The 27,731-nt window shown below is 47.4% G+C and overlaps 1 protein-coding gene across 4 annotated transcripts in view; it reads left to right on the top strand.

The window, feature by feature from the left end:
* IKBKB (inhibitor of nuclear factor kappa B kinase subunit beta) overlaps positions 1-27,127 on the top strand; it is a 60,809-nt gene extending 33,682 nt beyond the window's left edge. For 2 of the 4 annotated variants that reach the window (XM_067721887.1, XM_067721888.1), the window contains exons 10-21: positions 300-429; positions 727-921; positions 1,551-1,665; positions 2,289-2,412; positions 2,926-3,077; positions 3,236-3,297; positions 4,298-4,407; positions 5,612-5,661; positions 5,747-5,846; positions 6,012-6,159; positions 8,000-8,127; positions 10,361-12,834. In XM_067721887.1, coding sequence (XP_067577988.1) covers positions 300-429; positions 727-921; positions 1,551-1,665; positions 2,289-2,412; positions 2,926-3,077; positions 3,236-3,297; positions 4,298-4,407; positions 5,612-5,661; positions 5,747-5,846; positions 6,012-6,159; positions 8,000-8,127; positions 10,361-10,571 — 1,525 coding nt within the window. In that variant the 3' untranslated portion in view covers positions 10,572-12,834. Of the gene's footprint in view, positions 1-299; positions 430-726; positions 922-1,550; positions 1,666-2,288; positions 2,413-2,925; positions 3,078-3,235; positions 3,298-4,297; positions 4,408-5,611; positions 5,662-5,746; positions 5,847-6,011; positions 6,160-7,999; positions 8,128-10,360; positions 12,835-25,983 lie in introns of those variants that run through there. The other 2 variants (XM_067721890.1, XM_067721889.1) reach the window with 2 other exon arrangements.
* Positions 27,128-27,731: the final 604 nt, after the last annotated feature.

Below are 27,731 nucleotides of genomic sequence, written 5' to 3'. Positions count from 1 at the left end.
GCACATAGGAAGCTTCCTGAGGTTCTCCCACAGCCATCTGCCAGGACGCCCTGATGTGAGGGTGTTGGCGTGGATCCGGGAGGGGTGAGTGCCTGAGTGAGTCGTTTTGTTGGAAAGGCTCGTCCTTCCTCAGGTTAGTTCATCCTCAGGGATCACTTTGGCCCCGTCTGCGTGATGGTCACGTGCGTGTGAGGTGTGAGTGCCTTTCAGTTCCCACGCGGGGCCCTGAGGCTGGCTCTGGGCCCATACGCACGCGCGCGCGCACACACACACACACGCACGCGGCCCCCTCTTCTCAGCGTCCTGGCCCAGCGGCTGGAGAAGTGGCTGCAGCTGATGCTGATGTGGCACCCCCGACAGAGGGGCACCGACCCCGTCTACGGGCCCAATGGCTGCTTTAAGGCCCTGGACGACATCTTAAACTTGAAGGTGAGCTACGCCAAGTTAGCCCAAGGCTGCGAGCCATCGGCTGCCCGACCAGTGGGCAAACGCAGGCTCCCATGAGGGCATCTCCACATGAGAGGATGATGGGACCCCTTGCTGACTGTTGTGGGTCGCGAGGTCGTAGCTGTGGACGGACAGGAGTGGGAAGACCCCTGTGTGTGGCCCAGCGCTGGCCTTCCTCCCCAGGCCGGGCCTCTGGGAGGCTGGGAGGTGTGGGGAATAGCAGAGGATCCAGGCCAGCAAGCGGGAGTGTCAGGTGGTTTGTCCTGGGTTGCGTTGCAGCTGGTTCACGTCTTGAACATGGTCACGGGCACCATTCACACCTACCCCGTGGCAGAGGACGAGAGTCTGCCTAGCTTGCAGGCCCGGATCCAGCAGGACACAGGCATCCCTGAGGAGGACCAGGAGCTGCTGCAGGAAGCGGGTCTGGCCTTGACCCCCGACAAGCCCGCCGCTCAGTGCGCCTCCGACGGCAAGGTGAGACCGGCCTCCTGCAGGCGCCCCAGCCCCACCCGACCCCGGAGAGCTGATCGCCCATCCCGTCCCACTCCATCGTGCCAGGCAGTCTGTTACCACGCAGGGTAGGCGCCTGCCTGTTTTGAGGTTGGAATGCGAGATCCCGTGAACCTGATAGGAGACCTGAGCCACCCCACGCTTTGCCTGTTCCTTCCAGACCACTGGGAGTGCCTTTCTTTTGCCTTTGCTGCCAAAGTGATGCTTCATTTTTCCAAGTCAACCAAAACCATTTTTGACACACCTCGTGTGTGCAGAACCGTGCTGACAGTTGCACAGAAAGAGCTGGAAAGTTAATGCAGGAGAGACAGTCACTGGACAGTAAAGCAAACCATCTAAGTTGCACGATAAAGACAATCAGAGAATAAAACAGAACAGAGTAAGTTGTAGATGAGGTTTGCATTTGGGAATAAGTGTAAAAGGAACAGCCAAGGGAAGTAGAGGCCGCGGCCCCTAGGAAAGGCTCAGTGGGCGCCCGGCACCTGCTCTCTGAGGACGGTGCTGTTGGGACCCTCTGAAGACTCCCCCCTTGTTGCTTGAGAAAAGGAGGGGCTGGGTCCACGAGGCCTCATTTTGCTCTTGTCCCTTTGCAGCTGAACGAGGGCCGCACCCTGGACATGGATCTCGTTTTCCTCTTTGACAACAACAGGGTCGCCTATGAGACCCAGATCTCCCCACGGCCCCAGCCTGAAAGCGTCAGCTGTATCCGTAAGAACAGCGTGATCTTTTTAAAAGATAATTACTTACAGTGCTTGGGACGAGGCTGGAGGGAGAGCCCTGGACTGAGGGAGGGGTCGCCCCTGAGAAGATGAGTCCCTCCGGCCCTCAGTCAGGCAGCCTTCCTCACTTGCACCCGCGAGGAGTAGCCCAGGTGAAGAGAGGAAAGGACATCCATCTTCAATTAATGTCAACCTCATTTAAACAGAGGACAGACAGGCCGCTGAAATTCAGCCACGTGACCATTTTCTTGATGTTTGAAGTCGTCTTCATATTTTAATAATCGATACGTGCACACGATACCAAAAAATCAAAAAGACTGTACGGTAGGCAGTAAGTGCCTCTGTCTCCCCAGCTCCCCCGGGAAACCACTGCTGCCTGACTCCTGGGGTCTACCTTCCGGGGTGTTCTGTGCATCTGTAACTTTTGACGTGCCTGTGCTCCGCCAGGGCACAAAAATGTCTGCGACGGTAACCAGGCCCAGCAGCCAACATGGTTGTGTAGCAGCAGAGCATTGCATAACGGCGCAGTGTAGGTGTGCCTGCGAGCTCCGCGGGCAGGAGGCGGGCCGTCGCTGGCGCCGCTCCCTGACGGTCGTGTGTGTCTCTGGCCAGTGCAAGAGCCCAAGAGGAGCCTCCCGTTCTTCCAGCTGAGGAAGGTGTGGGGTCAGGTCTGGCACAGCATCCAGGCCCTGAAGGAGGACTGCGGCCGCCTGCAGCAGGGCCAGCGCGCCGCCATGTACGTGCCCGGTGGTTCGCCTTCACTTGCTCGGAGCTGCCCGGTGGCCCGGCCGCAGGACGGTGGCAGAGGCGAGGGCCCAGGGGTGGCCGTTGGGAGAGCGAGCAGGGGAACGCTGGTCTGGAAGGGTGGGACGGAGGGAGGCTCCGTCAGACCCAACCAGGCCAGTGTGGTCAGCGGGCGGCGCTGGGGCCGCGGAAGGGCTTGCTGCGGCGTGGGTCGGCCAGCCTCCCCTGACCGTTCTGCCGGGCCGGGCTGACTCTTTCCCCGGGCTGTGGCTGATTTGGGTCGCTTCGTGTGGTACTTGGCCTAACTCCAGTTTGGGAGCAGAACCTCACCCGTTGCCGAGGGCCAGGAGATCGTCGTTACGGTTATAGGTGGCTGCTCTTGTTGCGGTTATACCAGTTACAGCGGGGGCCTGCCGTCGTGTTTCAGCTGGGTTTGCTCTTGTCCGGGAACTGGCACTTGGAGGCCAGAGACACCCCACGGTTCTGTTTCTCGGGGTCCCTGCAGGATGAATCTGCTCCGGAACAACAGCTGCCTGTCCAAGATGAAGAATTCCATGGCCTCTATGTCTCAGCAGCTCAAGGCCAAGCTGGATTTCTTTAAAACCAGCATCCAGATTGACCTGGAGAAGTACAGTGAGCAGAAAGAGTTTGGGATCAGTGAGTGTACTGTTTGTGATGGGTCTCGAGAGGCCGTTCCTTTCTTCTTCTTTCCGAGGTGTCTTTTGTCCCCTTGCCATTGAGTCGCTTGTTTTCTGTTTGGGTTTGGGGATGTTTTCGTTTTGCTTTAATTTTATTTTCCTTCCATTTTTTTTCAGCGTCAGACAAGCTGCTGCTGGCCTGGAGGGAGATGGAGCAGGCCGTGGAGCTCTGTGGACGGGTAGGAGGCACCCTGGGGTCCCCAGGCCGGCCAAGGGCGCGAGCCTCTTCACTGCTGTCCTCCCCTTTCTCACTGCGCGCTCGGTCGAGCTTGTATGTCGAAAATGAGATTTTCCTCTCCCAGCTCTCTGCCCTCAGCTAGGACTTGCTGGAAAGAAGGGGAGAGGCAGGGGGTGGGGGACACTGCAGGGGGCCCTGCCGTGGCAGGTCCGGGAGCTGCACAGATTGGAGTCAGGATTACTACGTGAATTGTCCTCTTTCCACGAGAAGGGGCCTTGGATGAAGGAGCAGCACGCTGTCTCGTCGGAGGTTGTCCTAACCTCCTTGGGACAAGAAATCCCCAGGAAAGAAAGGGTCTAAGGGGCAAGTCTTAGGACAGTGTAAATCAGATGCCACTGAAAAGTGTTGATTATGAGGCCAGGGTGTGACGTGGCAGACCTCATACAAATGGAAGACTGTGGTCTCCAAGGCTTTTTCCTGGACTTTGTCACCATTTTCCCTGTGAACTTGGGCAGGGAGTTTCACCTCCGTGTCTTAACATCTTTTTCTATAAATCAGTACCGATATGCCTCCTTAAAGGTGGGTGTCCATCGGCAGTACCTTGTTCAACCACAGGGACACGAGCGCACCCCCAGTCTTGGCACTCGTGGGTGTAATCCCTGAGATAATCGACGAATTTGGAGAAGAGAATGTGCCCCGGCCACTTCTCCACGCCAGGACCGGGCCAGGCCCCGACCTGCTCTGTCTCCTCTCACCCTAACGCAGTCCTTTGAGAGCCTAGTTTACGGTGGAGAAAACTGCAGCGCAAGGTCAGATAACCTGCCCGAGGGCCACACAGCTGACAGGTGGCCGACCCCAGATCCGACTGCAGGGCTCCAAGTCCGGGTCCCTTCCGGCTGGTCAGCTGAGGGTCTGCGGTGAGGCCGGAGGGCTCCCCCGAGAACCCCGTGTCTCAGGAGTTTCTCGCTGCGTCTTTGGCCTCAGCACCGCTCTTCCTTCAGGAGAACGAGGTGAAGCAGCTGGTGGAGCGGATGATGGCGCTACAGACGGACATCGTGGACCTGCAGCGCAGCCCCCTGGGCTGGAAGCAGGGCGGGACGCTGGACGACCTGTGAGTGTGTGTGTGCGCGCGTGCGCGTGCGTGTGTGTATGTATATGTGTGTGTGTTGTGTGAGAGTGAGCCTGTATGGGAATGTGTCTGTGTGTGAGTGTGTCTCTCTTTGTGTGTGTGGGTATGAGTGTGTGTGTTGGGATGGTTCAAGTGTGGTCCCGGTGGAGCCCCGTGGGCCCGTTCCCCCTGGAGCTCGGCCCCTGGGGGGTCATCTCAGCACATGCAGAGATGAGCACGGGCACACCTCCGTCACTCTGAGCCTCACAGGATAGAGAAGCGATGTCTGACCTCAGAGCTATGGGGACCAGTTCAGATAACGCCCCGAGCGGTGGCTCGTGAACTACGGAGGCTGCCGTCCCAGGAGCCTTTGCTTGACCAAAGTATCAGATTAGACGCCAGGGCCGCCCCGCCCACCCTCACTCGCTGTGGCCCGAGGAGCAGAAAGCAGAACAGGGGAGGAGGCTGGCAAGTCTTAGAAGGTGGGATCTGGAAACTTCATTTGAGTCTCGATCAGGAACTTGGCCTTGGCTCCGGGAGTGGGGGAGGGCGGTGCAGGGGGGTACCTAGGCAGGGCAGCCCCACCTGCAGCCCTGGGGGCGGACAGGAGGGGCAGGGGAGCCTCGGGGCCCCGCAGGAGCTGCCTCCTTGGGGCTCAGCCGTGTCCTCTGACGCTTCTGCTGGGATTCCTAGGACCAGGCGCCGAACGTCAGAAATTTAGTTATTGGTAGTCCCATGTTTTCTCAAGTCATTTAACCCTTTATTCTCCTCTGGTTTTCAAACACAAGTCACCCCTGAGAATGTCAGCCCGTCTCACTGTGTTAGGGGCACGGGGAGGGTGTCTGTGCCTGCTCCTGGGCTTGAGTTTTCGGGGGCCGCGTTCTCCGGGCTCAGGTCCAGCAACAGACTGCACCCAGAGTCCCGATGGCAGGAGCCGGGTGGGCAGGGAATTCAGAGGAGACTCCTGTCCTGAAGATTCTCACTAGACCTTGGAGGTGTTTGAGTTTTGGTAATGAGGCGAGCCTTCCCTTGTCATGGGTTTCACCTGTAACATCACCAGGAACGATCATTTGCTCCAGTCGGGATGTGCTGCCCGTCTGGCTTCTAGAAACGAGTAGTCCTGCCGGCAGGAGTTGGCCTCGGCGCTTCAGGTGAGCTTGTTGACCTCTGCTCGATGCTGACAGAGCTGCTGTCTCGTGTGTTTCAGAGAAGAGCAGGCGCGGGAGCTTTACCGGAGGCTGAGGGAGAAGCCCCGAGGTGAGTGGGCCACCTCCCGGGTCCCTCGCTACCCGGGCACCAGGCCAGCCCCCCGCGGACCGTGCGACCCCGTCCCTCTTTGCAGACCAGCGAACGGATGGCGACAGTCAGGAGATGGTGCGGCTGCTCCTGCAGGCCATCCAAGGCTTCGAGAAGAAAGTGCGAGTGATCTACACGCAGCTCAGGTATCGGGCCGCCTTCCTCCGGCGGGCTGTGTGCGAGGCCTCGCCCACTCGCCTGAGCCCCGGGACCTCCACCTGCAGCGCCGAGCGGAGCCTTAACTGCCGGGGCTGCGTCCTGCCTCCTCCGACCCACGTGCCGCTGGAGCTTGTCATGTTTGTTCTTCACAGCAAGACTGTGGTCTGCAAGCAGAAGGCTCTGGAGCTGCTGCCCAAGGTGGAGGAGGTGGTGAGCTTAATGAGCGAGGACGAGAAGACTGTGGTTCGGCTGCAGGAGAAGCGGCAGAAGGAGCTCTGGAACCTCCTGAAGATTGCTTGTGTGAGTGACCCTCGGCGGGGCCCTGTGCTGCCGTCCCCAGCCCACGCACCCGGCGTGGGGACCGCAGGGCCACCACCAGCGCTCCGCTGCTGCCGCTCCCTTTCCACTTCTCTGCTCCGTGACTTGGTGTGAGTGCGGAGGGCCGGGGTGGGCGCCTGTGTCCTTGTGTTATTGTGCGGGTGGCGGCTGTGATAAATTATCACAGTTATTCTCACGGTCCTGGAGGCCAGAAGGCCGCCATCCGGGTGTCGCGGGGCCAGGCTCCCTCTGGAGGCTGGAGGGGAGAATCACTCCTCCTTCCTCACCTCTTCTTCCATTTCCGTGGCTCTCGGTGCTCCTTGCCTTGTGGCAGCATCCCTCCAGTCTCTGCCTCTGTCTCCACGTGACCCTCTTCTCTGTGTCTCTTTTCTGAGTATCTCTTGTAAAAACACTTGTCGCTGGATTCAGGTCCCACCCAGATAGTCCAGGGTGATCTCATCACAGGCTCCTTAGCTACACCTGCAAAGATCCTTTTTCCAGACGAGATCACATGCCCAGGTTCCTGGAGATCTGCATGCAGCCCCAGCAGCACGTGCCCGTGTGGCCTGGTGGGTCCTGAGCTGTGCCTGTGCCGTGCAGCACTCAGCCCACACTTTCTGTGCCCGCCGTCTCGGCGTAGCTGTGATCCCACTGAGTGTTGCTCAGAGAGAACCCTCAGCACAAAAGAGAGCCCAGGACAGAGAAGGGAGAAGAGCCGGGTAAAAGCTGTGTCTTGGAAGCGAGCTGGTGGGACAGACCGCGCTGTCGTGTGGGCTGCAGGGAAGTTGAGGAGGTGACAGCAGAGCGACTTGGTCACGGATCAGGGGAGCACGGCTGCATAAGGTGGAGTGGCCACTGCAGCCTGGGGCGTCAGAACACCTTAGTCTCCTTCTGTCCCGCGGATGGTGCGAGTCACAGAAAGTCACTTAGGACCTTTGTGTGTCTGTCTTCTACTTGGAAAGAGTAAACACACCTTCCTTCTAATTTCCTTGTAGGAGTTCGTTAAAGCGACCCAACTAATGAAATAGAGCCCTCAGATATCTCTGTAGTTAGAATCTGGTTTTTTTAATAGATTTATTTATTTGTTTATTTATTTTTGGCTGCGTTGGATCTTCGTTGCTGCACGCAGGCTTTCTCTAGTTGCAGCAAGCAGGGGCTACTCTTTGTTGCGGTGCACAGGCTCTAGGTGCACAGGCTTCAGTAGTTGTGGCACGTGAGCTCAGTAGTTGTGGCTTGCGGGCTCTAGAGCGCAGGCTCAGTAGTTGTGGCGCATGGGCTTAGTTGCCCTGTGGCATGTGGGATCTTCCCGGACCAGGGGTCAAACCCGTATCCCCTGCATTGGCAGACGGATTCTTAACCACTGCGCCACCAGGGAAGCCCCTAGAAACTTTTACCAAAAAGCACACCTATAGATACAGAAACAGTTTCTAAACTGAAATGCAAACCATCAAATAGCGATGTTGACCTATTTCTCCAGGAAGAGCCTGTGTCTCGTGGCCAGTTGTCTCACGAGAAAATACCCTGGTGTGGTGCCTGGGACTTCCCCGGCAGTCCAGTAGTTAAAGACTTCACCTTCCAATGCAGGGGGTGCAGGTTCGATCCCTGGTCAGGGAGCTAAAATCCCACGTGCCTCTCAGCCAAAACACCAAAACATAAAAAACAGAAGCAATATTGTAACAAATTCAATATAGACTTTAGGAAGGGTCCACATAGAAAAAAAAAAAAAAACTTGAAAAAAAGAAAATACCCTGGTGTGAATGCAAAATTTGAAACATCTGTTTGCTCCAAAACTGCTGACTCTCTTCCTGGTTTTGTCATCTAGAGCAAGGTCCGAGGTCCCGTCAGCGGAAGCCCAGACAGCATGAACACGTCCCGCCTGAGTCACCCCAGCCAGCTGCTGTCGCAGCCTTGCCCAGCCCCTGACAGCTTACCCGAGGCCATCAAGAGGAGGTGCGTCCCCCTTCGCCATGCCCAGTGCAGGAGTCAGGGGCGTGTCGGTCACCCGTCGGCGGTTCTGTGCGTGTTCCTCCATGTTTGTTCCCTTTGCCGGGCGCTGTGGGGACAGATGTGGTGTTTTGCTCTCAGAGCTCCTCCTGGCTTGCTGACTAAGGTTTCCTTGTCTGAGGTCGCGTTGCTCGTTGCTGGATGGGAACCTGGAAGTGCTGGCCAGTCCCTGCTGTCCTCTAGTCCACCCGTCGCGGTCTGCTCGTAGAACCAGGTCCCTGCGGGCGTGCCCTGGCCGCCACGCCTGAGTCGCGTGTCATTGGTCCCTCCCGTGGCCTCTCCCTGCCCCACTCATCACCTGCACCCCTGCTGCAGAGCTGGGAGCAGAGCCCCAGAGCCCTTCCAGCGAACTTTTCCCTCCCTGCTTCCCCCCCAGTGCTGCCTCCAGGCCCCTCTGGTCAAATCAGCCTTCACAGGAGACCATTTAGATCGAGTTATTCCTCAAGTTATTTAGGGAAAAGCCATGGCTTCCTGCTGCCTCAGGGTCCAAGCCTGAGCTTTCTCAGGCCTTCAAGCCACCTCCGCAGTCTGACCCACTGCTCCGGGGCAGATTCCTGGCTCTGCCGTCAGGGGTCTTAAAGTCTGGTCCAGACCAGCAGCATTGGCGGGTTCTGGGTACTTGCCAGAAATGCAGATTTGGGATGGGGAACTCGGGGTGGGGCGGAGCAGTCCTGTTTAACCAGCCCTGGCTGACCCTCCTGCAACCTGAAGTTCCAGAACCTCGGCTCCGCTGACGCCTTTCCCCGGAGCCTTCCTACCTCTGCTCCCACCTCCTCCACGGCCCTGGCACACGAGCACAGGGATCCTTCTCCTCCTGGACCACCTATGGGTTTTTTTTGTTTCTGGTTCAGTCTCACATTTATTCAGCACCTTCCCTTTGCTGGGCCCCAGGCACTGGAGACAGTTAAAATCGGTTCCTGTGGGCAGATCTATAGAATGGAAAATACATTAATGATTGCCGAGGGCAGGGGGCGGGGCAGGAATGGGGAGTGACTGACAGGTACAAGGTTTCTTTCTGGGTGATGAAAACATTCCAAACTGGATCACCAGGATGGTTGCACAGCTCCATAAATGTACTCGAGCTATGGAATTGTGCACCTTAAATGGGTGAACTTTAGGGTTTGTAAATTTATCTCAATACAGCTGTTTTTAAAAATCCTGTTCCTGTACTTAGGGGGTTTGTAGCCTCTACTGTTTTGGATTTTTTATTTTTAATTTTTTAAAATTTTTTATTTTTTTTTTGCCGTTTGGCTGGCGGGGTCTTAGTTCCCTGACCAGGGATTGAACCCGGGTCCTCAGCAGTGAAAGCGCAGAGTCCTAACCACTGGACTGTCAGGGAAGTCCCTGTTTTGGATTCTTAATTCTCTCCCCAATTTACTGTTAGCTCCTTGAGGATGGTAACCAGGTCCTGCGCCTCTCACGGGGCCTCTGGGGCCGGCCCGGAGCCTGGAGCCTGGTTAGTAGTCCATGGATGAGTCTGGGCAGTGCTGTGCTCTGTTCCTTCCATCAGTGCCCCCTTCACGGTGAGAGGAGGGGATCGAGGGCCCTTCCTCCTGGATTTGTCACTCTCTTTCCATGATATCCTCAAAGCTCTGGAGAAGTCGTCCCGGGGGCACAGGCTGCTGTCTGTGTCTCCACGCCCTTGAGCCAAGGTTAGAAAGGACAGATGGCTCGCTCTGCTCTCCTCTTTCTTACCGTGGCGGGTTCTCAGGGGGACACGTGCATTTCTCATCAGAGAGAAGGAGAGAGCACCGTAAACAAATCAGTTCCCAGAACTTGCTTCCCCCAGATCTCAGCAAGCTGGGGACATCTGGTGACATTGCATGGTGTGTATATTTTTGTCCATTTCAAAAAGTGGAAAACAGGTGGTTTGGGAGAGATCTTCAGATTATGGCAATTTGGAGAGAATCTAGTTAAGTCAGAAAGAGCTTTGTTATTAAGCCGGATCGCTGCTTTTTCACATGGTGAACAGTGATGCTCGTAGCTGGATTCGAGCTTCTGTAACAGCACTTAACTAAACAGATGAAATCACCTAGGCAGTAACATGGTGTTTTAAGACACTCAGCCTCAGAATAATTATTTAATTTTAAAAATCTTTCCAGAAGCTCTTTAGCGTATTTGTAAGCACCTTTGAAAAGTTAACATTGACCACGTTCTAATAATTCAATCTTTTTTTTAGCGAAGACCTTGTGGCTGAAGCACACACTCTGTGCACCCAGCTGGAAAACGCCCTACAGGACACCATGAAGGACCAGGACCAGAGCTTAAGGGTAATGGCCCGTGGGAAGCCCCGCCGCCCCACGCCCTTTCTTTCTACAGCAAACGAGAAAAAGCAGATCGAAAGGCGATGCCGTGCTCCTCGATCGCAGGGTACACTTAGGATTTTCTAGTACATGCTTCTTATTCCCCACGATAACAATGCTGATGCCTGTTGAGCGTGTGCAGGTACTTAGTGCGCATTATCTCATTTCATCCTTGCTACACTCGCTGCTTACGAAGAAGCTAGCATCACTGTGAGAAGGCCTCTCCCCTGCTGCACCTTCTGTACAATTGCCGGGCATCTGTGTGTGGGGTGCAGTGCTGGGCTCCGGGAACAAAGCAAGAGCCCATCACCACCCCGCCTCTCAGGGACTCGGGGCTTAGCAGTCCTAGTTATAGGGAAGCTGACCTAAAGAAAAACGAGTCCAGATGCAGGTACGTTGAGACAAAGCTGAAATTGCGGAGAGGATGCTAAATCATCCACTAAATCATCCGCTTAATCATCCGCTTGGCTCTCTGGCCTTTTCCTGCCGATACAGTCACATGCTGGCGTCTCTGCAACTTCTGATTTGGGGGAAGAATCAGAGGGGATACTGCTCATTGTAACCACTTCTTATTTATTCAAGTGTCCTTTTCTGGTTTGGGGCTTTCTGTGTCTCTTCTTGCTGTTCTTCCTCCTCCGAGCTGTGTATACTTGGATCCTTTCACTGCCCGTTTGCACTTCTGCCAGATGAAAAGGAAGTGTGACCAGGCCATTTCACCTGGTGAGGTTGGAGGTCGAGAGCTGAGATTAGCCCAGGGTACCAGCTGCCCACAGTGAGCGTGAGTCAGTGCTGTGAGCTGCAGTAATAATACTTAAATCACCTTCCCGGAATCTCAGGGCTCCAAGCCCATCTGAAGAAAAGCTCCGGCATGGTTTTGCAGACGTAGCTCTACCTCAGGGGTACCCTGCAGAAACAAGACTGTCTTAACGAGAGGAATTCAATTTCCCTCTAAACTGTGCTGGTTGCCTCCCGAAGAAGGCAGTGTCTAGGTGGCCACGGTGTCTTTAACGTGCCCGTTGACTTTCAGTCTCTAGACTGGAGCTGGTTGCAGTCGGGGGAGGAGGAGAAGCACAGCCTGGAGCGGGCCTCCTGATGGTGGGCGGCCCTGACCCTGCCGGGCTGCCTGGCCCGAGGCCCCCGGGGCCCCGCCGCGTCGCGTCCGGTGTCCTCGGCACCCAGATGGAGATCTCGCTTCCCCAGCAGCCATGACCATCACCGTGGACTGAGGGTGCAGCCCTCCGTGGCAGTGCCAGCAGCTTATCTGCACGCTGGACGTCCTCTGCCACAGAGGCCCAGCAGACGAGGATGCCGAGCGCGGCGTCTGGGGAGGTGGAGCCACGGCAGCCACTGCCTCTGCGCGGAGAGAAGTGCTCCGAGTACAGTGGCTCCACAGACCACCAGCCACACGTCAGACTGACTTTTAGGACGAAGTATGAATGGCACTTGGTGCTAGCTGTCCTCTCCTGACCCCTCCTGATCTCCAGAGGCCTCATCCACCTGTCTTCACAGCTAAGGTTTCATCTGGATCCGGCTTCTCTTGAAACCGTGGATTCGGCCCAGCCCGGTCCTCCCTCCTCTTCTGACTTCACGGCTGCTAACGTTTTCCTTCTGCCTGCGACCTTGGGCCAGGTTGGGTGAGTGCTGCTTTCCCCGTCCAGAGTCTCTCCAGCCAGAGTGAGTCGCTAGTGCCAGGAGGGGAGAGTGTCTCCCTTCCTGTGGGTCTCAAAGAGTCCCCAGGAGCAAGCTGCCATGGAGAAGAAGGAAAGAAGAGGAAGATGTCTGTCAACCACCAGCTTGCTGACCCCTGTGCCCACACCCCTGCCCCTGGGTGCGGCAGGGTGGACGGGGCAGTTCCCATCCCTCGTGTCATCCAGCGGTATTATTAAGTGGATTTATATTTAAAAAACAGATTCTCTATTTTGTAACATGATTCAAGTCCCACAGTCTATTTTTATAATACCTCTGGTTGGGACTTCTGAACTCAAAGCCCAGCTTTAATGGAAAGTTTTATGAAATTGAGTGGTGCCTGACCAAACAGTGCCAGAGCACCAGCAAGGCCTCTTGGACGTTTCACAAAAGTTGCTGCTTCCTATAACAGCAGGAAAGCAAAGTGAGTTCAGATGATAACAAACAGGCAAGTCTGGTTGGAGAAGAAAGTGGGACGAGAAGAGTTTCACAGAGTGCCTTCCATGGAGGCGGTACAGTGGGTTCCGTGTCAGGGAAGTTGGGGAAACGCTTCATGCTTTAACTGCCTCTTGGAGATTCACCTTGTGCACTGGTTTATTAAAGAATCTGAAAGATCTGTAATAATAAACTGGCTTAAATCTGCCTAAATCCACTGTTTACCCAACTCATTTGACAGTAGAGCCTTTTTTTTTTCTCCCATGTGCATGTAACATTGATTAACGTCCCAAAGAACTGAGTTTGATAAAGCGTGATTTTGGAAACACTGGTGAGGAACACAGTGGGACATTATACCAGAAAGGTAGGCTGGGACGGGGTCAGATTAGGGAGGGAATGAATGTGGAGTTGAGAGTCAGGGGCTGATTTTATAGGCAGTTGGGAGCCACTGAAGAATTTTGAGCAAGGAAGGACATTACCAAAGCTAATGTTTAAAACAAGTGATGTAACTGGAATATGCTAGTTGGTTGAAAAAGCGAAAATTCTGGAGGTAGGACTTCCACTTCCAAAACATGGAGCAGTTGTACTTTTTTCCTATTCCTCCAGCTAGTACAGCTGAGATCCTTGGACATTATTTATAAACAAAGATAAGAAGACCCCAAAAGGCAGTGAGAAGGAGGCAGACCAGCTAGGGACCTTGGCCCTGAGCGGTCATGTGGTGGTGAGTTCCCTGGGTTTTCCTCTTGCCTCCTGTGTCCCTGACGGAGGCTGGAGATGCCGACCAATGGCACAAACAAACAAGCTGCTCTCCAACTCTGTTAGATTCCTAGGTCTGCTGTAACAAGTCACCACAAACTATATGGCTTAGAACAGACATTTATTCTCACAGGTCTGGAGGCCAAAGTCGGAGATCAAGTCCTCCAAAGTCCCTAGGGGAGATTCTGTTTTTTGCTTCTTCCAGCTTCTGGTGGGTCCAGGAGATCCTTGACTTGGTGGCTGCATCTCTGCCCCTGTGGTCACATTGCCACCTCTTTTTATATCTGTCAAATCTCCCCTGTGTACCTTTCATAAAAAACCCTCATGATTGAATTTAGGGCTGATCTGGATAATCCAAGATAAGTGCCTAAGAGGCACATAATTTGATCAAGACCCTTAATTTGATCTCATGTTTTACAATATAAGGCGATATTTATAGATTCTGGGGATTAGGATGTGGACATTTCTTCCTGGGGAGCCACCATTGAACCCACTACAGTCCACCGTCTAGCCTCCCAGAATTCACATTCGTCACATGCAAAATATATTCACCCCATCCCGAAAAGTCTCAACCCACTACAGAATCAACACTAAGACCAAAATCTAAATATCATCAGCTCAGAAGTCTTGAATCTCATCATCTACATCAGGTTTGGCAGGCTCTGGGCATGATCCATCCTGTGACAAAATCCCTCCATCTGTGGACCTGTGAAACTAGAAGACAATTTGTCTGCTTCCAAAATACAATGGTGAGATAGACATTCCCATTCCAAAGGGGAGAAATTGGAAGGAATAAAGGAGTCACTAGCCCGAAGCAAGTTTGAAATCTACCAGGGTAAATTCCATTAGGTTCCAAGTCCTGAGAATGATTTTCTGTCACTTGAGGCTCTGTCCACTGAACCCAAGGGCAGCTTCATAGGCCTCTGCCTCTGCACCCACTGCCTCTGTAACTGCTCTTCCAGTCTCTTCCTTTGCACCCATGGCTCTGCCCTCAGAGTCATTCCTCCTTTGTCTTGACAGCTACCACATGTTTACAACCAGGTAACTCTGTCAACCATTTCCTGGCTCTTGAGTTTTAGAAGTCCAGTAGACTTATGCCATCCTCTCTCTGTTCTTTTCAGACCAAGCTTGTTTCTGCTGATATAACATTCTTAATAATCTTGTGGGTCTCCTGTGTATGTCATGGGAGTCCACACAGTTAACAAAAGATCCACAGGTCTTTCTTGGATAACTCCACTTCTATTCCTGGCTTCTGCTGAGATGAGTGAGTGGATCTGTGAGTCACACAAATAATCTCTTCAACAAAAGGATGTCCAGCTGCACCCTTGGACTTCTCTCCAACAGTGAGTTTTTTAATTTTAGCATCCTTTGCAATATGGATAGATGGAGAATCTCCTAAATCATCAAATGCTGCTGCTTTTCTTCTTAACAGTTCTTTCTTCAATTTATTTCTTTTGTCTTGCATTTTACTGTAAGCAGCAAGGAGAAATCACACCGCACCTTCAACACTTTGCTTGGAAATCTCTGCAATAAAATACTCAAGTTCATTGCTTACAAGTTCCGCTGTCCACATAATGGTAGAACACAATGGCAGAACCAAGTAACATTCACATCTACTGACATTCTGTTCATGACGATGTATGTATCCTCTGAGACATTAGAAACTTTTTCTACTATGCTTCTCACTTTCTGAGCCCTCATCATCAATTTCTTTAACACTCATTTATACCAATAGTCTGTTTAAGGCAACCTAGGCTTTTCCTCTCATGCATCTCAGAATTCTTCTAGCATCTAACCATTATATAATTTGAAAGCCATTTCCACAGTTTGAGTTTTTTAACAGTAGCACCTCACTTTACAGTACCAAACTATAACAAGTTGCCACAAACTGGGTGGCTTAAAACAACAGATACGTGTTCTCTCACAGTTCTGGAGGCCAGAACTCTGAAATCAGGATGCTGGCAGGACTGTGCTCCCTCCAGAAGTTGTAGGGGAGATACGTTCCTTTCCTTTTCCAGCTTCTGGCGGCTCTAGGTGGTCCTTGGCTTGTGGCTACATCTATTCAGTTTCTGCCAATGTGATCATATTGCCTTCTCTTCTATCTGTCAAATCTCCCCTGTGCATCTCTTACAAGGACACTTGTCAGACTTAGAGCCAATCCAGATAACCTAGGGTGAGTTCCTTTCAAAGTCCTTAACTGAATCACATATTTTGCCGTATAAGGTAATGTTCACAGGTTCTGGGAACTAGGACATGGGCATGCCTTTGTGGGTGTGCACCCAACTCACTACATCAGGTGAAGGGTCAGGACGGGGCAGCCTCACAAAACAGGAGAAATGTAAACGATAACCACTGTATGGCAGCCAAACATCACAAAACATACTGCCCCACCCCTGCTTGCAAAGACCAAGGGGGAAACTTAAACTTCCACACACATCAGGCCATAATTAAGTGCCCCACTGGAGTGATGGGGTGAGGAACTGGGACTTTCATTGATGCTGGACAGTAACAAGGCCTCTCCTGCTGGTATCAGGGGAGACCACGTGGGAAATGCCCAGCAGGAATGAGGCGTTCCTGCCCCCAGGTGACAGCAGACCTACTGGGGAGCCAGGACTCCTATTGCCACCCAACAGTGAGGAAGAGCTCTTCCCACTCGGGAAGCCTGGGCTTCCACTCCCACTTGGTGGTGATGAGATAGCACCCTGCTTCCCCCACTGGATATCAGAGGAGGCCTGCTAAGACAGGAATTAAATGAAAGCCAGAGTCTCATAACCTGAGACTCAGATGTCCAGGTCTTATTCCAAAATCACTCGTCATACCAAGAGTTAGGAAACCTCAACTGAGAAAAGGTAACCCAACAGACACAGACACCCAAGTGACAGAGATTTAGAATTATCTGAAAAGGATTTCAAAGCAGCCATCATTTAAACATGCTTCAAACAATAATTATGAACTAGCTTGAAACAAACAAAAATAGAAAGTCTCGGCAAAGAAACAGAAGATGTAAAGAAGAACCAAGTAGAAATTTTAGGACTGAAAAATACATGAAGTAAAATAAATGAAGTAAAAATATCAATGGATAGGCTCAGCAGCAGAATGGAGGGGAACAAATCAGTGAACTTGAAAACAGAACGATAGAAAACATTGGGAAAAAACAACAGCAGAGCCTCAAAGCCCTGTGGGGCTATAACAAAAGAGCTAATATTTATGTCATCTAAGTCCCAAAAAGGAGAGCAGAAAAGAGGTGTAGCTGAAAAGTATTCAAAGAACCAATACCTGTAAATCCTTCAAATTTGGCAAAAAATATAAACCTGTATATTCAACAAGCTGAGCAAACCCCAAACAGGATAAACTCTCACAAAGAAAGAAGTGTATATGAAGACACATACAGTCAAACCCCTAAAAACTAAAGATAAAGGGAAAAAAATGTGTAAAACTGCAAGAGATACACCTTAGTTATGGGAGGCGGGAAACTATTTGAATGATAGCAGATTTCTCATCAGAAACCATGGAAGTCAGAAGAAGTGGCACATTTTTCAGGTTCTGGTAGAAAAGAACTGTCAACCCAAAATCCTGTGTCCAGCTAAAATTTACTACAGGTATATTCAGGAATGCCTTCTGAATGAAGGGGGAAGTCACAACATTCTCAAATCAAAGAAAATGAAGAGAATTTGTAGCCAGTAGACACACCCTAAAAGAATGGCTAAAGGAAGCTCTCTAAACAGAGTGAAAAGGATAAAAGAAGCATTCTTGGAACTTCAGTAAGTTAGAAAGAATAAGAGAAAGACTAAAAATATGGATAAATATAATAGACTTTCTTTTCTGGAGTTTTCTAAGTTATGTTGGTGGTTGAAGCAGAAATTATAACATGGTTTGATATGGTTCTCAGTGTATGTACAGGAAGTATTTAAGGCAATTTTACTATAAATGGGATAGAGTAAAAGATACAAAGAGGCAAGGTTCCTATACTTCACTTGAATTCAGAGGGAATTCATAAATTGACACTTTAGGCTCAGGTATCAAACTGTGATAAGATATGCATATATAATAGAATACCTAGAGCAACCTGAAAAAGGTATACAAAGAGGTACACTCAAAAACACCATAAATAAATTGAAATGGAATCCTAAAAAATGTTCAAGAAACTTATAGAAGAGGAGGAAAAAGAAAAAGAGAAGCTAGAAGCACAGAGAAAAAACAAAGCAACCTAAAATGAAATGGGAGACTTGAGCCTTAACACATCAATAATTATATTTAATGTAAATAGACTGAAATGCAGCAATTAAAAGATAGATATTGGAGAGCAGATCTGAAAGAGACCCCAATATATGCTGTCTACAAGAATCTCATTTCAAATATAATGATCAAAGCAAGTTGAAAGTAAAAGGATGGAAGAGATATGCCATGCAAACATTAATCAAAAAATGCAGCAGTCCATGGAAAGACATAGCAACCCTAAATCTATATGCACCAAACAACAGAGATGCAAAATATATGAAGCAAAACTGATAGAGCTGCAAGGTGGAAAAGACAAGTCCACAAGTATAGTTGGGGATGTTAACAATTCATAGAACAACTATATAAAATCAGCAATATATAAAGGATATAGAAGAACTCAACAGCACCATCACCCGACAGAATCTCATCAACATTTATAGAGCCTTCCCCCAACAACAACAGAATACATATTCCTTTCAAGCACCCATGGAACATATACTAAGATAGACCAAATCCTGGCTCATAAGACAAACCTCAAAAAACTTACAAAAATTTATATACAGAGTGTGTTCTCTGACCACAGTGGAATCACGCCAGGAATGAATAACAGAAATATAGCAGGAAAATCCCAAACATACGCAAACTAAAAAAAATGCTTCTATGTAGCTCATGGACCAAAGAGGAAGTCTCACAGGAAATTTTAAGAATACATTGAACTGAATGAAAATAAAAATACAACATATCAAAATTTGTGGGATATGGCTAAACCAATTGAAAGAGAAATTTATAACACCAAATGACCTCAAGGACTTAAAAAAAAGAAGAGCAAAATAATCAAAAGCAAGCAGAAGGAACAAAACAAGAAAGATAAGACCAGAAGTCAAAGGCATTGACAAAAAGGAAAACAAAATCAATAAAACAATGAGCTGCTTCTCTGTTAAGATCAAAGAGAGAAGACACAAATTATCAATATCAGGAATAAAACAAGATGATATTATCAATGTTGCAGGTATCAAAAGAATAGGAAAGGAATACTGTGAACAACTCTATGCAATAAATGTGACAGCTTAGATTAGGTGAACCAATTCCTTGAAAAGCACAAGCTACCACAACTCATCAAATATGAAATAATTTGAATAGCCTTATAGCCATGAAGGAAATTGAATTTGTAATTTAAAAATCCCTGAAAAAGAGATATCCAGGCCCAGATGGTTACATTGGAAAGTTCTACCAAACAATGAAAGAATTAACACATGCTACACTATCTCTTGCAGAAAACAGAATAGGAGGAAATACTTCCCAATTCATTTTGTGAAGGCACTATTAACATTGTACCAAACTAGACAAAAACAGTACAGAAAATGAAAGTTAACACATCCTCATGAATATAGATGCAAAAATCCTTAACAGAATATTAATGAAAATTCAACAGTGTTATAACCCATGACCAAGTGTGGGGTTTTTTTCCATGGATACAAAGCTGGTTCAATATTTGGAAATCCATCAGTGTAATCACATATTAAGAGGCTAAAGAAGAAAAATCACACGATCATATCAGTTGATGCAGAAAAACTCTGGACAGCATTTAACACCCATTCAAGATAAAAGGCTTAGAAAAATGGAAATAGAAGGAAACTTCCTCAACTGAATAAATAGTCATCTACAAAAACCCAGCAGCAACCACTTTACTTAATGGTGAAAGACTGAGTGCTTTCCCCTTACATTTCAAATAAAGCAGAGATGTCCTCTCTCACCCCTGCTGTTCAACATAGTAGTAGGAGTGTTAGCACAATAAGGCAAGAAAAGGAAATAAAAGGCATAGGGATGGGAAATGAAGAGATAAAACTGTCCCTATTTGCAGATGACATGATGGTTTATGTAGAAATCCCAAAGAATCTACAAAAGCTCTCCTAAAGCTAAAAAGTGACTTAAGCAAAGTCACAGAATACAAAGATAAACATTCAAAATTCTATACTAGATGAGCACATGAAACCCCAAATTAAAAATACACTAGCATTTATAATTACTCAAAACCAAATTAATACTTAGGTGTATTAATATCCAACATATATAAACAGCTCATACAACTCAATGTAAAAAAAAACAACAACCTGATTAAAAAATGGGCAGAAGAACTGAATAGACAGTTTTTCCAAAGAGGAAATGCAGTTGGCCAACAGGCACATGAAAAGATGCTTGACATTGCTAATCATCAGGGAAATGCAAATCAGAACCACAATGAGATACTACCTCACACCTGTCAGGATGGCTATCATCAAAAAGAACATAAATAACAAATGTTGGCAAGGATGTGGAGAAAAGGGAACACTTGCACACTGTCGGTGGGAATGTAAATTGGTGCAACTGCTGTGGAAAACAATATAGAGATTCATCAAAAACCTAAAAATAGAATTACCATATGATCCAGCAATTCCACTCCTGTGTGTTCATCTGAAGGAAACAAAAACACTAATTTGAAAAGATACATACACTCCACTGTTTGTAGCAGCATTATTTACAATAGCCAAGATATGGAAGCAACCTAAGTGTCCATCAACAGATGAGTGGATAAAGAAGATGTGGTACATCTATACAATGGAATACTACTCAGCCATAAAAAAGAATGAAATGTTGCCATTGGCAGCAACATGGATGGACTTGGAGGGCATTATGCTTAGTAAAAGAAGTCAGACAGAGAAAGACAAATACTGTATAATATCACTTATATGTGGAATCTAAAAATACAACAAACTAGTGAATATAACAAAAATGAAGCAAACTCACAGACGTAGAGAACAAACTGGTGGTTACCAGGGAGGGGGGCAGTGGGGAGGGGCATTGTAGGGGAGGGGGAGTGGGAGGTACAAACTATTGGGGGTAAGACAGGCTACAAGGGTGTGTGTGCAACACAGGGAATAGAGCCAATACTTTGTAATAACTGTAAATGAAGTGTAACCTTTAAAATTGTATTAAAAAATGAGAATAATAAGAAATTTGAAAATCATAAAATAAAAATGGATCCGAAGGCAAAAAAAAAAAAAAAAGATACTTAGGTGTAAACCTAACAAAACATGTATAGGACCTGTATGCTGAAAACTATAAAATGCTGATGAAAGAATCCAAAGAACTAAATAAATGGAGAGAAATACCATGTTGTGGATTGGATGACTCAACATTTTAAAGTACCAGTTCTCCCCAAGTTGATAGGTTTAATACAATTTTTATCAGAATCCAAGCAATACTTTTGGTAGATATAGGCAAGATTATTCTTATATTTATATGGAGAGACAAAGGAGCTAAATAGCTAAAATAATTCTGAAAGAGAAGTGTGAACTGGATTAATGACTCTACCAGTTTCAAGAGGTAGTTTCTAGTGGTTAGAAAAGTAGACACACAGATCAACTGAACAGAAAAGGGGAACCGGAAATAGACCCATACAAGTACAACCAACAGATTTTTGACAAAGGTGCAAAAGTAATTCAATGGAGGAAGATTAGTCTTTTCAACAAATGGTTGGATATCCATTAGCAAAAATTAAAAATTTGACCTGTCTCACACTTTATATAAAAAATATCTCAAAATGGATCATAGATTTAAGTGTAAAATGTAAAACTACAAAACTTTTAGGAAAAATACAGAAAATTTTCAGGGTGTAGAGCTTGGTGAAGTTTTCAGACATATCAAAATCATGGCCCATAAAATTTTAAAAATCAATAAAGTAGACGTCATCAAAATTGAAAACTTTTGCCCTGTGAAAGATACTTAAGAGAATGAAAAGACAAGCTATAGATTTGGAGAAAATATTTGCAAACCATGTATCTCACAAAGGATTCATCTAGAATATATAAAGCATTCTCAAAACTTCACTTTTTTTTTTTTTTTTTTTTTTTTTTACTGACAATCTGATTAGAAAATGGACAAAAGCCATGGAGAGATATTTCACGAAAAAAAAGGATGCACAGGTGGCAATCATGTAAAGAGATGTTCAATAGAAATTCAAATTAAAACAATTAGTGATACAATATCATTATCACTTACAAAGCAAGTAAATTTTAAAATGGTGACAATATCAAGTGTTAGTGAACCTGTGGGGAGCTGAATCACTCAGACGTTGCTCATGGTGTATAAAGTGGTGCCCTGGAATCGTTTGGCAGTTTCTTAAAAGAACTAAATAGATACCATATGACTCAACAATCACATTCCTGGCATTTATCCTAGAGAAATGAAATCTTACGTCCACACAGGAAGGTGTTCATTGCAGCTTTATTTTTAAGAGCCAAAAACTGGAAGCAACATTTCCCACAACAGGTGAATAGTTAAACAGACTGTGATACATCATAACGTGGAGTACTACTCAGTGATAAAAAGACACAAACTATTGACACATGCGACAATTTGGATAGACCTCAAGGACGTTATGCTGAGTGAAAAAAAAAAACCAGTCTCAAAGGGTCACATACTGTGTAGTTCCATTTATACAATGTTCTCAAAATGACTGTGTTATGAGATGGAGAATAAAGGGAAATTAGTGATTTCCTGGAATTAGTAACGTTGGAGGGGTGGAGGGGGGGTGTTTAAGGCATAACCCAAGGGAGGTATTTCTGGTAATAGAATGGTTCTGTATCTTGATTCTGCCGGTGGTTGCACAAATCTGCACGTGATGATACAGAGCTATACGCACACATTGAATCAGTGTCAGTTACCTGGTTTTTGTAAGATGTGACCATTGAGAAAAACTAGGTGCAAGGTGTGTGGGACCTCTCTATAGAATATTTGCAACTTCTTGTAAATCTGTAATTGTTTGGAACTTCTTGTGAATCTATAGTTATTTTAAAATTAATAGTTTTTTAAAAAAAGAGCAAAAAATCCCTGGAGGTAGAAGCCCATTTTTGTGGATGGGTGTTGGGCTGGGGCTTGGGGAGAAGAGGAAGGTGTGGGCAGAGACGGTAATGGTAGAAATGGAAAGAATGGGAGTGACATGGACACTTAGTAATATATTCTGTGTATATAAGAAGTGTATGTCTATTGCAGCAACAGGGATGGACCGGGAGGGCATTATGCTTAGTAAAATAAGTCAGACAGAGAAAGACAAACACTCTGTGTTATCACTTATATGTGGAATCTAAAAACAAAACAAATGAAGGTACATAACAAAACAGAAACAGACTCACAGATATAGAGAACAACCCAATGGTTAGGGGGAGGGGGGAGGGGAGAGGGACGGGGGAGGGATGTGATGGGGGTAGGGGATTAAAAGGTACAAACTATTATGTATAAAATAAGCTACAAGGATCTATTGCACAGCACAGGAAAATATGGCTGTGATTTGTAATTACTTTAAATGGAGTTTAATCTTTAAAAATTGTGAATCACTATGTTGTACACTTGAAACTAATATAATATTGTAAGTCAACTATACTTCAAAAAAAAGAAGTGCTCGGTACAAATTGACAATCTGTTTTCTAGTTAGCGACGCTGGTTTTATCTTATCCTTTTCTTCTGTACGCATTCTGATTAATAAATAATAGGTAGCATCCTCTTTACCCTCCTCACCCCGTGTCATCTTGACGCCAATCTCAGATTAAAAATTGTTAAAAACAAAGATATGCATTTTTGCCTATTCCAAGTTGCTGAAGATATTTTCATAATCTACATTTACTTTTAGAAGCTTTCTATGTTGAGTATTTAATTTAATATCTGCATATGTTATGAAGAATAAAGTTTCAATTTTATCCAAAAATATATACATATATGTCTTATTAATAGAAGTTTCTAGAAAAGTGCTCCTCAATAGAACTTCGTGTGGCAACAAGAGCCATCCAATCTGCACTGTCCAGTAAGGGGGCAGCTGAGACTTGAAATGTGGTGAGTGCAACTGAGGAACTAGATTTTTCATCTTACTTGTTATTTAATTGCATTTTCAATGTGAATAGCCATGTGTGGCAGGTGACTACTCTATTGGATAGTGCATTCTAGAAGGAAAACACTGTCTTTGAAAGATGTATCTGGAGCAGGACCAGCATGTGTAGATTGGTTGCAATGTGCCGGGCACTGGACTAACTTTACTTGAAATACATGTTTCATCAGCGATAAAAAGGGTGTAATTTTTTCAACGTGGGACATGTTTTTGAATCAATGTCATGTCACAGTTGTGGTTATTGACTTACAGTTGTCATTTGCGTATGTGAACTTGGTCATATCTGTCATTCAGTTGAGCCATGTACACTTGGTACTACCCACGTTGAATCTAATTGCCTTTAAAAATCTCTTCAGAAAGATTACCCTTTTTCTTTTTTTTTTCCTTTGGCCTCGCCACATGACACGCAGGATCTTAGTTCCTCAACCGTGGATCGAACCCGTGCCCCCTGCAGTGGAAGCACGGAGTCCTAACCACTGGACCGCCAGGAAGTCCCAGAAAGATTACCCTTTGATTCAACTTGACACAAATGTATTGTGTACGCAGAAACGCATAGAAACAGCAGTGAGCATAAATCTGATATTGGTCAAATAAATATTTCATGTGGAGATATGACCATAATTCTACCAAATTCTAATGGGTCATAAGAACAGAATATACCTACAAAAAGGCGAGCCTGTCACTGAAACACAAGCCAAAGGACAAAGGTCTATCTCGCATGCCAAGCAATGCAGTGGAAGGCAAGAGGAACTGCCAGGTCCCTCAGGGTGGCTGAAAACCTTAAAGCAACAAGAGGCTGGTGTGACTCGTTCCTTTGTCATGGCGATTACTGCTAAGACGTGGCGCCAAAGGGCAGTTGCGGGCATTTTTTTCTTACTGGTACATGAAATCATGGTGTTTCTTACAATTCAGTGGGTTTAGGTTGTTGAGATACAGCCTTTGGTAGCCCTCACAATTATCCACGAGGAAACTAGGGCTGTAATCAGCTTAAATTAAATGTGATCTTCTCATGGGGCCCAGGAGGTCTCTCAGAAGTGGCTCTCCCTCTCCAGGAAGAGCTGGCTGTGGGGTGAGGGCAGCAGTCAGATTTTTCCCATCACAAACTGTCTCCCAGTTTGTTGGGATGATGCTGGCTCTCACAGGATGTGGCATCCCTGCATGGGTCACTGCACACAACTCACTGAGAAACTGCCTCCGGGCGTGGGCCCCCAATAGGAGCACATCCGAGCAGCAGGAAGAGCCCCTCCTCCTCTGTGTCCCTCCAGTGTTCCCAGTGACAAAGCTGATAACCGGGCCAGCCGGCAAGGCGGAGATGTTCCAGCATCAAAAACAGGACCATGAAGGGTGGATTTGGGATGAACAGGCAATAAGCCGGTGATGCGCAGAGCCCAGCCCTTTGACCGTCAGCTTCCGTATCCGTCCTCCCACATACACTTAGACTTCCTTCCAACAACAAAGCAACTCCGTTTCCACCTAACAAGATATGAGCATCCTGCACAGAAATGAAAATGTTCTCACCCTTCCCCCAAATCAAGAGATACAGTCACTGTATCCATCACCAGCTGTATGAATGACTCCCCAAATAAAGTCGCACTAAATTATAAAGTTTTATCTCCAACAACCTGTATATGAAATAATATTAGGAAGAAGGAGAGAGAAGGAAATGGATTGCATGTACAAGTAAGCACACACGTAACAAGCAAAGAGAAACTGCACACAGCCCCTGCGTCCTTGTTTCTGTACCTGACACCTTTGTCTTCCGTGAGGCTGGAATTGATCAGGTGGCTTGCTTTCCCCACTATGCATTCCATGTTTCCCCTGCCCTCAGCCAGAGCCTCAGCTGGTCGGGGTTCTTTGCCAGGTGCTGTGATCCAAATCTTCATTCCTAAAAAATCCAAATCCAAAATCATACAGCCTTTTTTTTTTTTTTGCTGTAATTTTACATTAATCTTAACTATTGCACATAAAAGTGCCAAGAGACGCTCCAGAGAATCCCCTGGGTTCCAGACACAGTTCTCACTGCCCCGATTGTACAGCAGCAACTCAATTTCTTCCTGGAAATCAGGATCAATCATTCGAATCAGTAGAGTAAACACTCTCCTGGCCTGTTGGCTCAGTGGCATCAGGAGCCCAGAATGGGCAGGTGGCAGTCTCATGCTCCAATTAAACGGAACGCTGCTGGTTGAAGTGTTCCCTCCTTGGGCACTAAGACCTCCAGACCAGCAGAGCTCAAGACTGTCAGTGTGGGAAGCAAAAATTCTGCAAGGCTTTTTTTTGTATATACAGTGAGCAAAGTCTCTCCTCTCACCCTTTCAATCCCAGACCCATGCGTTCTCACTGTGGCAGAGATAACGTCATATAATGCCCTTTGATTCGATGCGTAGACTGCATCATAATAAGGCAGAATCCCGCCCTTTCAGGATGTTGTGTCCCAGCTGGTACTGTAACTGTGTCTTCATTAAGCCACTCCCATTTCTGTTTTCCCAGCCACTTCCGGACGATAGAGTATGCGGCTGCACTTCCTCTGCTGTGAAATGAGCTCCTTCATCAGAAGCAGTGCTGGAGGGAGTGTGGTTCTATGGGTCTGCAGACGGTGCTGACAGAGGCAGATGGGGAGAGCAAGTCCATATCCCGAATGCGGAGCTGTTCCAGTGGAATGATGCCCAGGACGAATCTCTGCCTCTTCCACTATAATCAAGCTGCCGTCATTTGGCTGGCTTGTCTCCCTGGGAACAGTGCCACGCTGGGGGCTCATGGGTGTCTCTGCTGGCTGGTTAACAGCAGCATTATCCATCTCTGCCTTGGTCAGAGGAAGGTCATACTATTGAACAAACAGTGTGGTGGCCGAGCAGAGAAACTGACCAGCATCCACTTATCATGTAATTTTGCCCGCCTTGTTATTAACAGGCTCCCTGCAGTGGCTCTCCTCTGTGGGCATTGACAGGAGACACAAGTATCTTCAGTCTCTGCCCATCCTGGGATGTGCCTCTCCTCCAACCTCCCTTGCCCACTCCTTCCATGTCCCTTATCATCCAGCCACCCACGAGTGACAGCCCAGGAATCAGAGTAGATCCATACTTCTGGCCATTTCTTATTCCAGACAAAGTGGACAAGAATTGTAATGCTCACTGAGAGGCTTGGCCTTCACTTCTGTGCTTCCAAGCTACCCGAGTGGGGCTGTAGTGCTGCAGCTATTTACTTCCAGGTGGTCTCAGCATGTCATGCAGAGCCATCCACAAACCAGCCTTCAGTGTTTTCTTCTTTAGTCCACTGGCCATAAAGAGCACCCCCAAGAGGCCATAGGCATGGATTGAGAAAGAGGAAGAGGAAGCAGCATCAGTTAGTGTTGAAGGGGTCTGAGCCACCCACTCCTGCAACTTACACCCTCTGGACCTTCCCTCCCATGCAATTACCCCCCCCCCACCAAAAAGAACCAGCGTTCTGACCTCTCTCACTGTAGATTAGTTTTGCCTATTTGCACTTCACATAAATGTGGTCACATAGTATATACTCTTTGGTGTCTGACTTCTTTCCCTCAACATATGGCTGTGAGATTCATCCACGTATTGTATCTGTCCATTTATTCGTGTCTTCCATAAAGCTTTAAATAACTTAAATATTTTCCCCATGTAGATGTTGTGCATTAAAAAATTTTCTAGACACTTTGTTGTTTTGATCTATTGTAACTTAGGCCATTTTTTCCAATATATTTTATTTCTACAAATTTTTGAACACTAACCAATAATTTATTCATTTCTGTATCTACTTACATCTTTTAATTTTTAAGACATACATTTATGTCTCTTTCTCGATTATACTGACAAAATATTTTTCTTACTTTCAATCTGGTAGGTCCCTTTTGCTATATGTCTTGTTGTTGTACTTGGACTATAGTCAGTTTCTGGCTTTATCCAAACTCACTTTTCAGAGTGACTTTGCGTAGCAGGGTTTTGAAAGATTAAGAAGAGTTTGTATAAGGAATCTCATCTTTTCTAGGAATTACGAAAAGGGTATAACCCTCATTGGGCTTATTCTGTTGTGTTCTAATAAGGCTCTACTGTTGAGGCCATAGTGTAAGACCATCCTCGTAGAGGTAGACATGATTTTCTCTGGAGAAAGTGAGCATCCCTGCATCAATCATCTGGAAAGGGCAGTTCCTCAGACAGATGTCAAGATCTTGGAAGGTGGGTCTTAGACTTGGGTGAGAACTCCTGACTTCCTGTGGGACCACACTC

The sequence above is a fragment of the Pseudorca crassidens genome, chromosome 21 (assembly GCF_039906515.1).
Source record: "Pseudorca crassidens isolate mPseCra1 chromosome 21, mPseCra1.hap1, whole genome shotgun sequence".
Classification (NCBI taxonomy): Eukaryota; Metazoa; Chordata; class Mammalia; order Artiodactyla; family Delphinidae; genus Pseudorca; species Pseudorca crassidens.
Note: the sequence above shows the minus strand (reverse complement) of the source record. Positions and strands in the feature narration are given on the sequence as shown.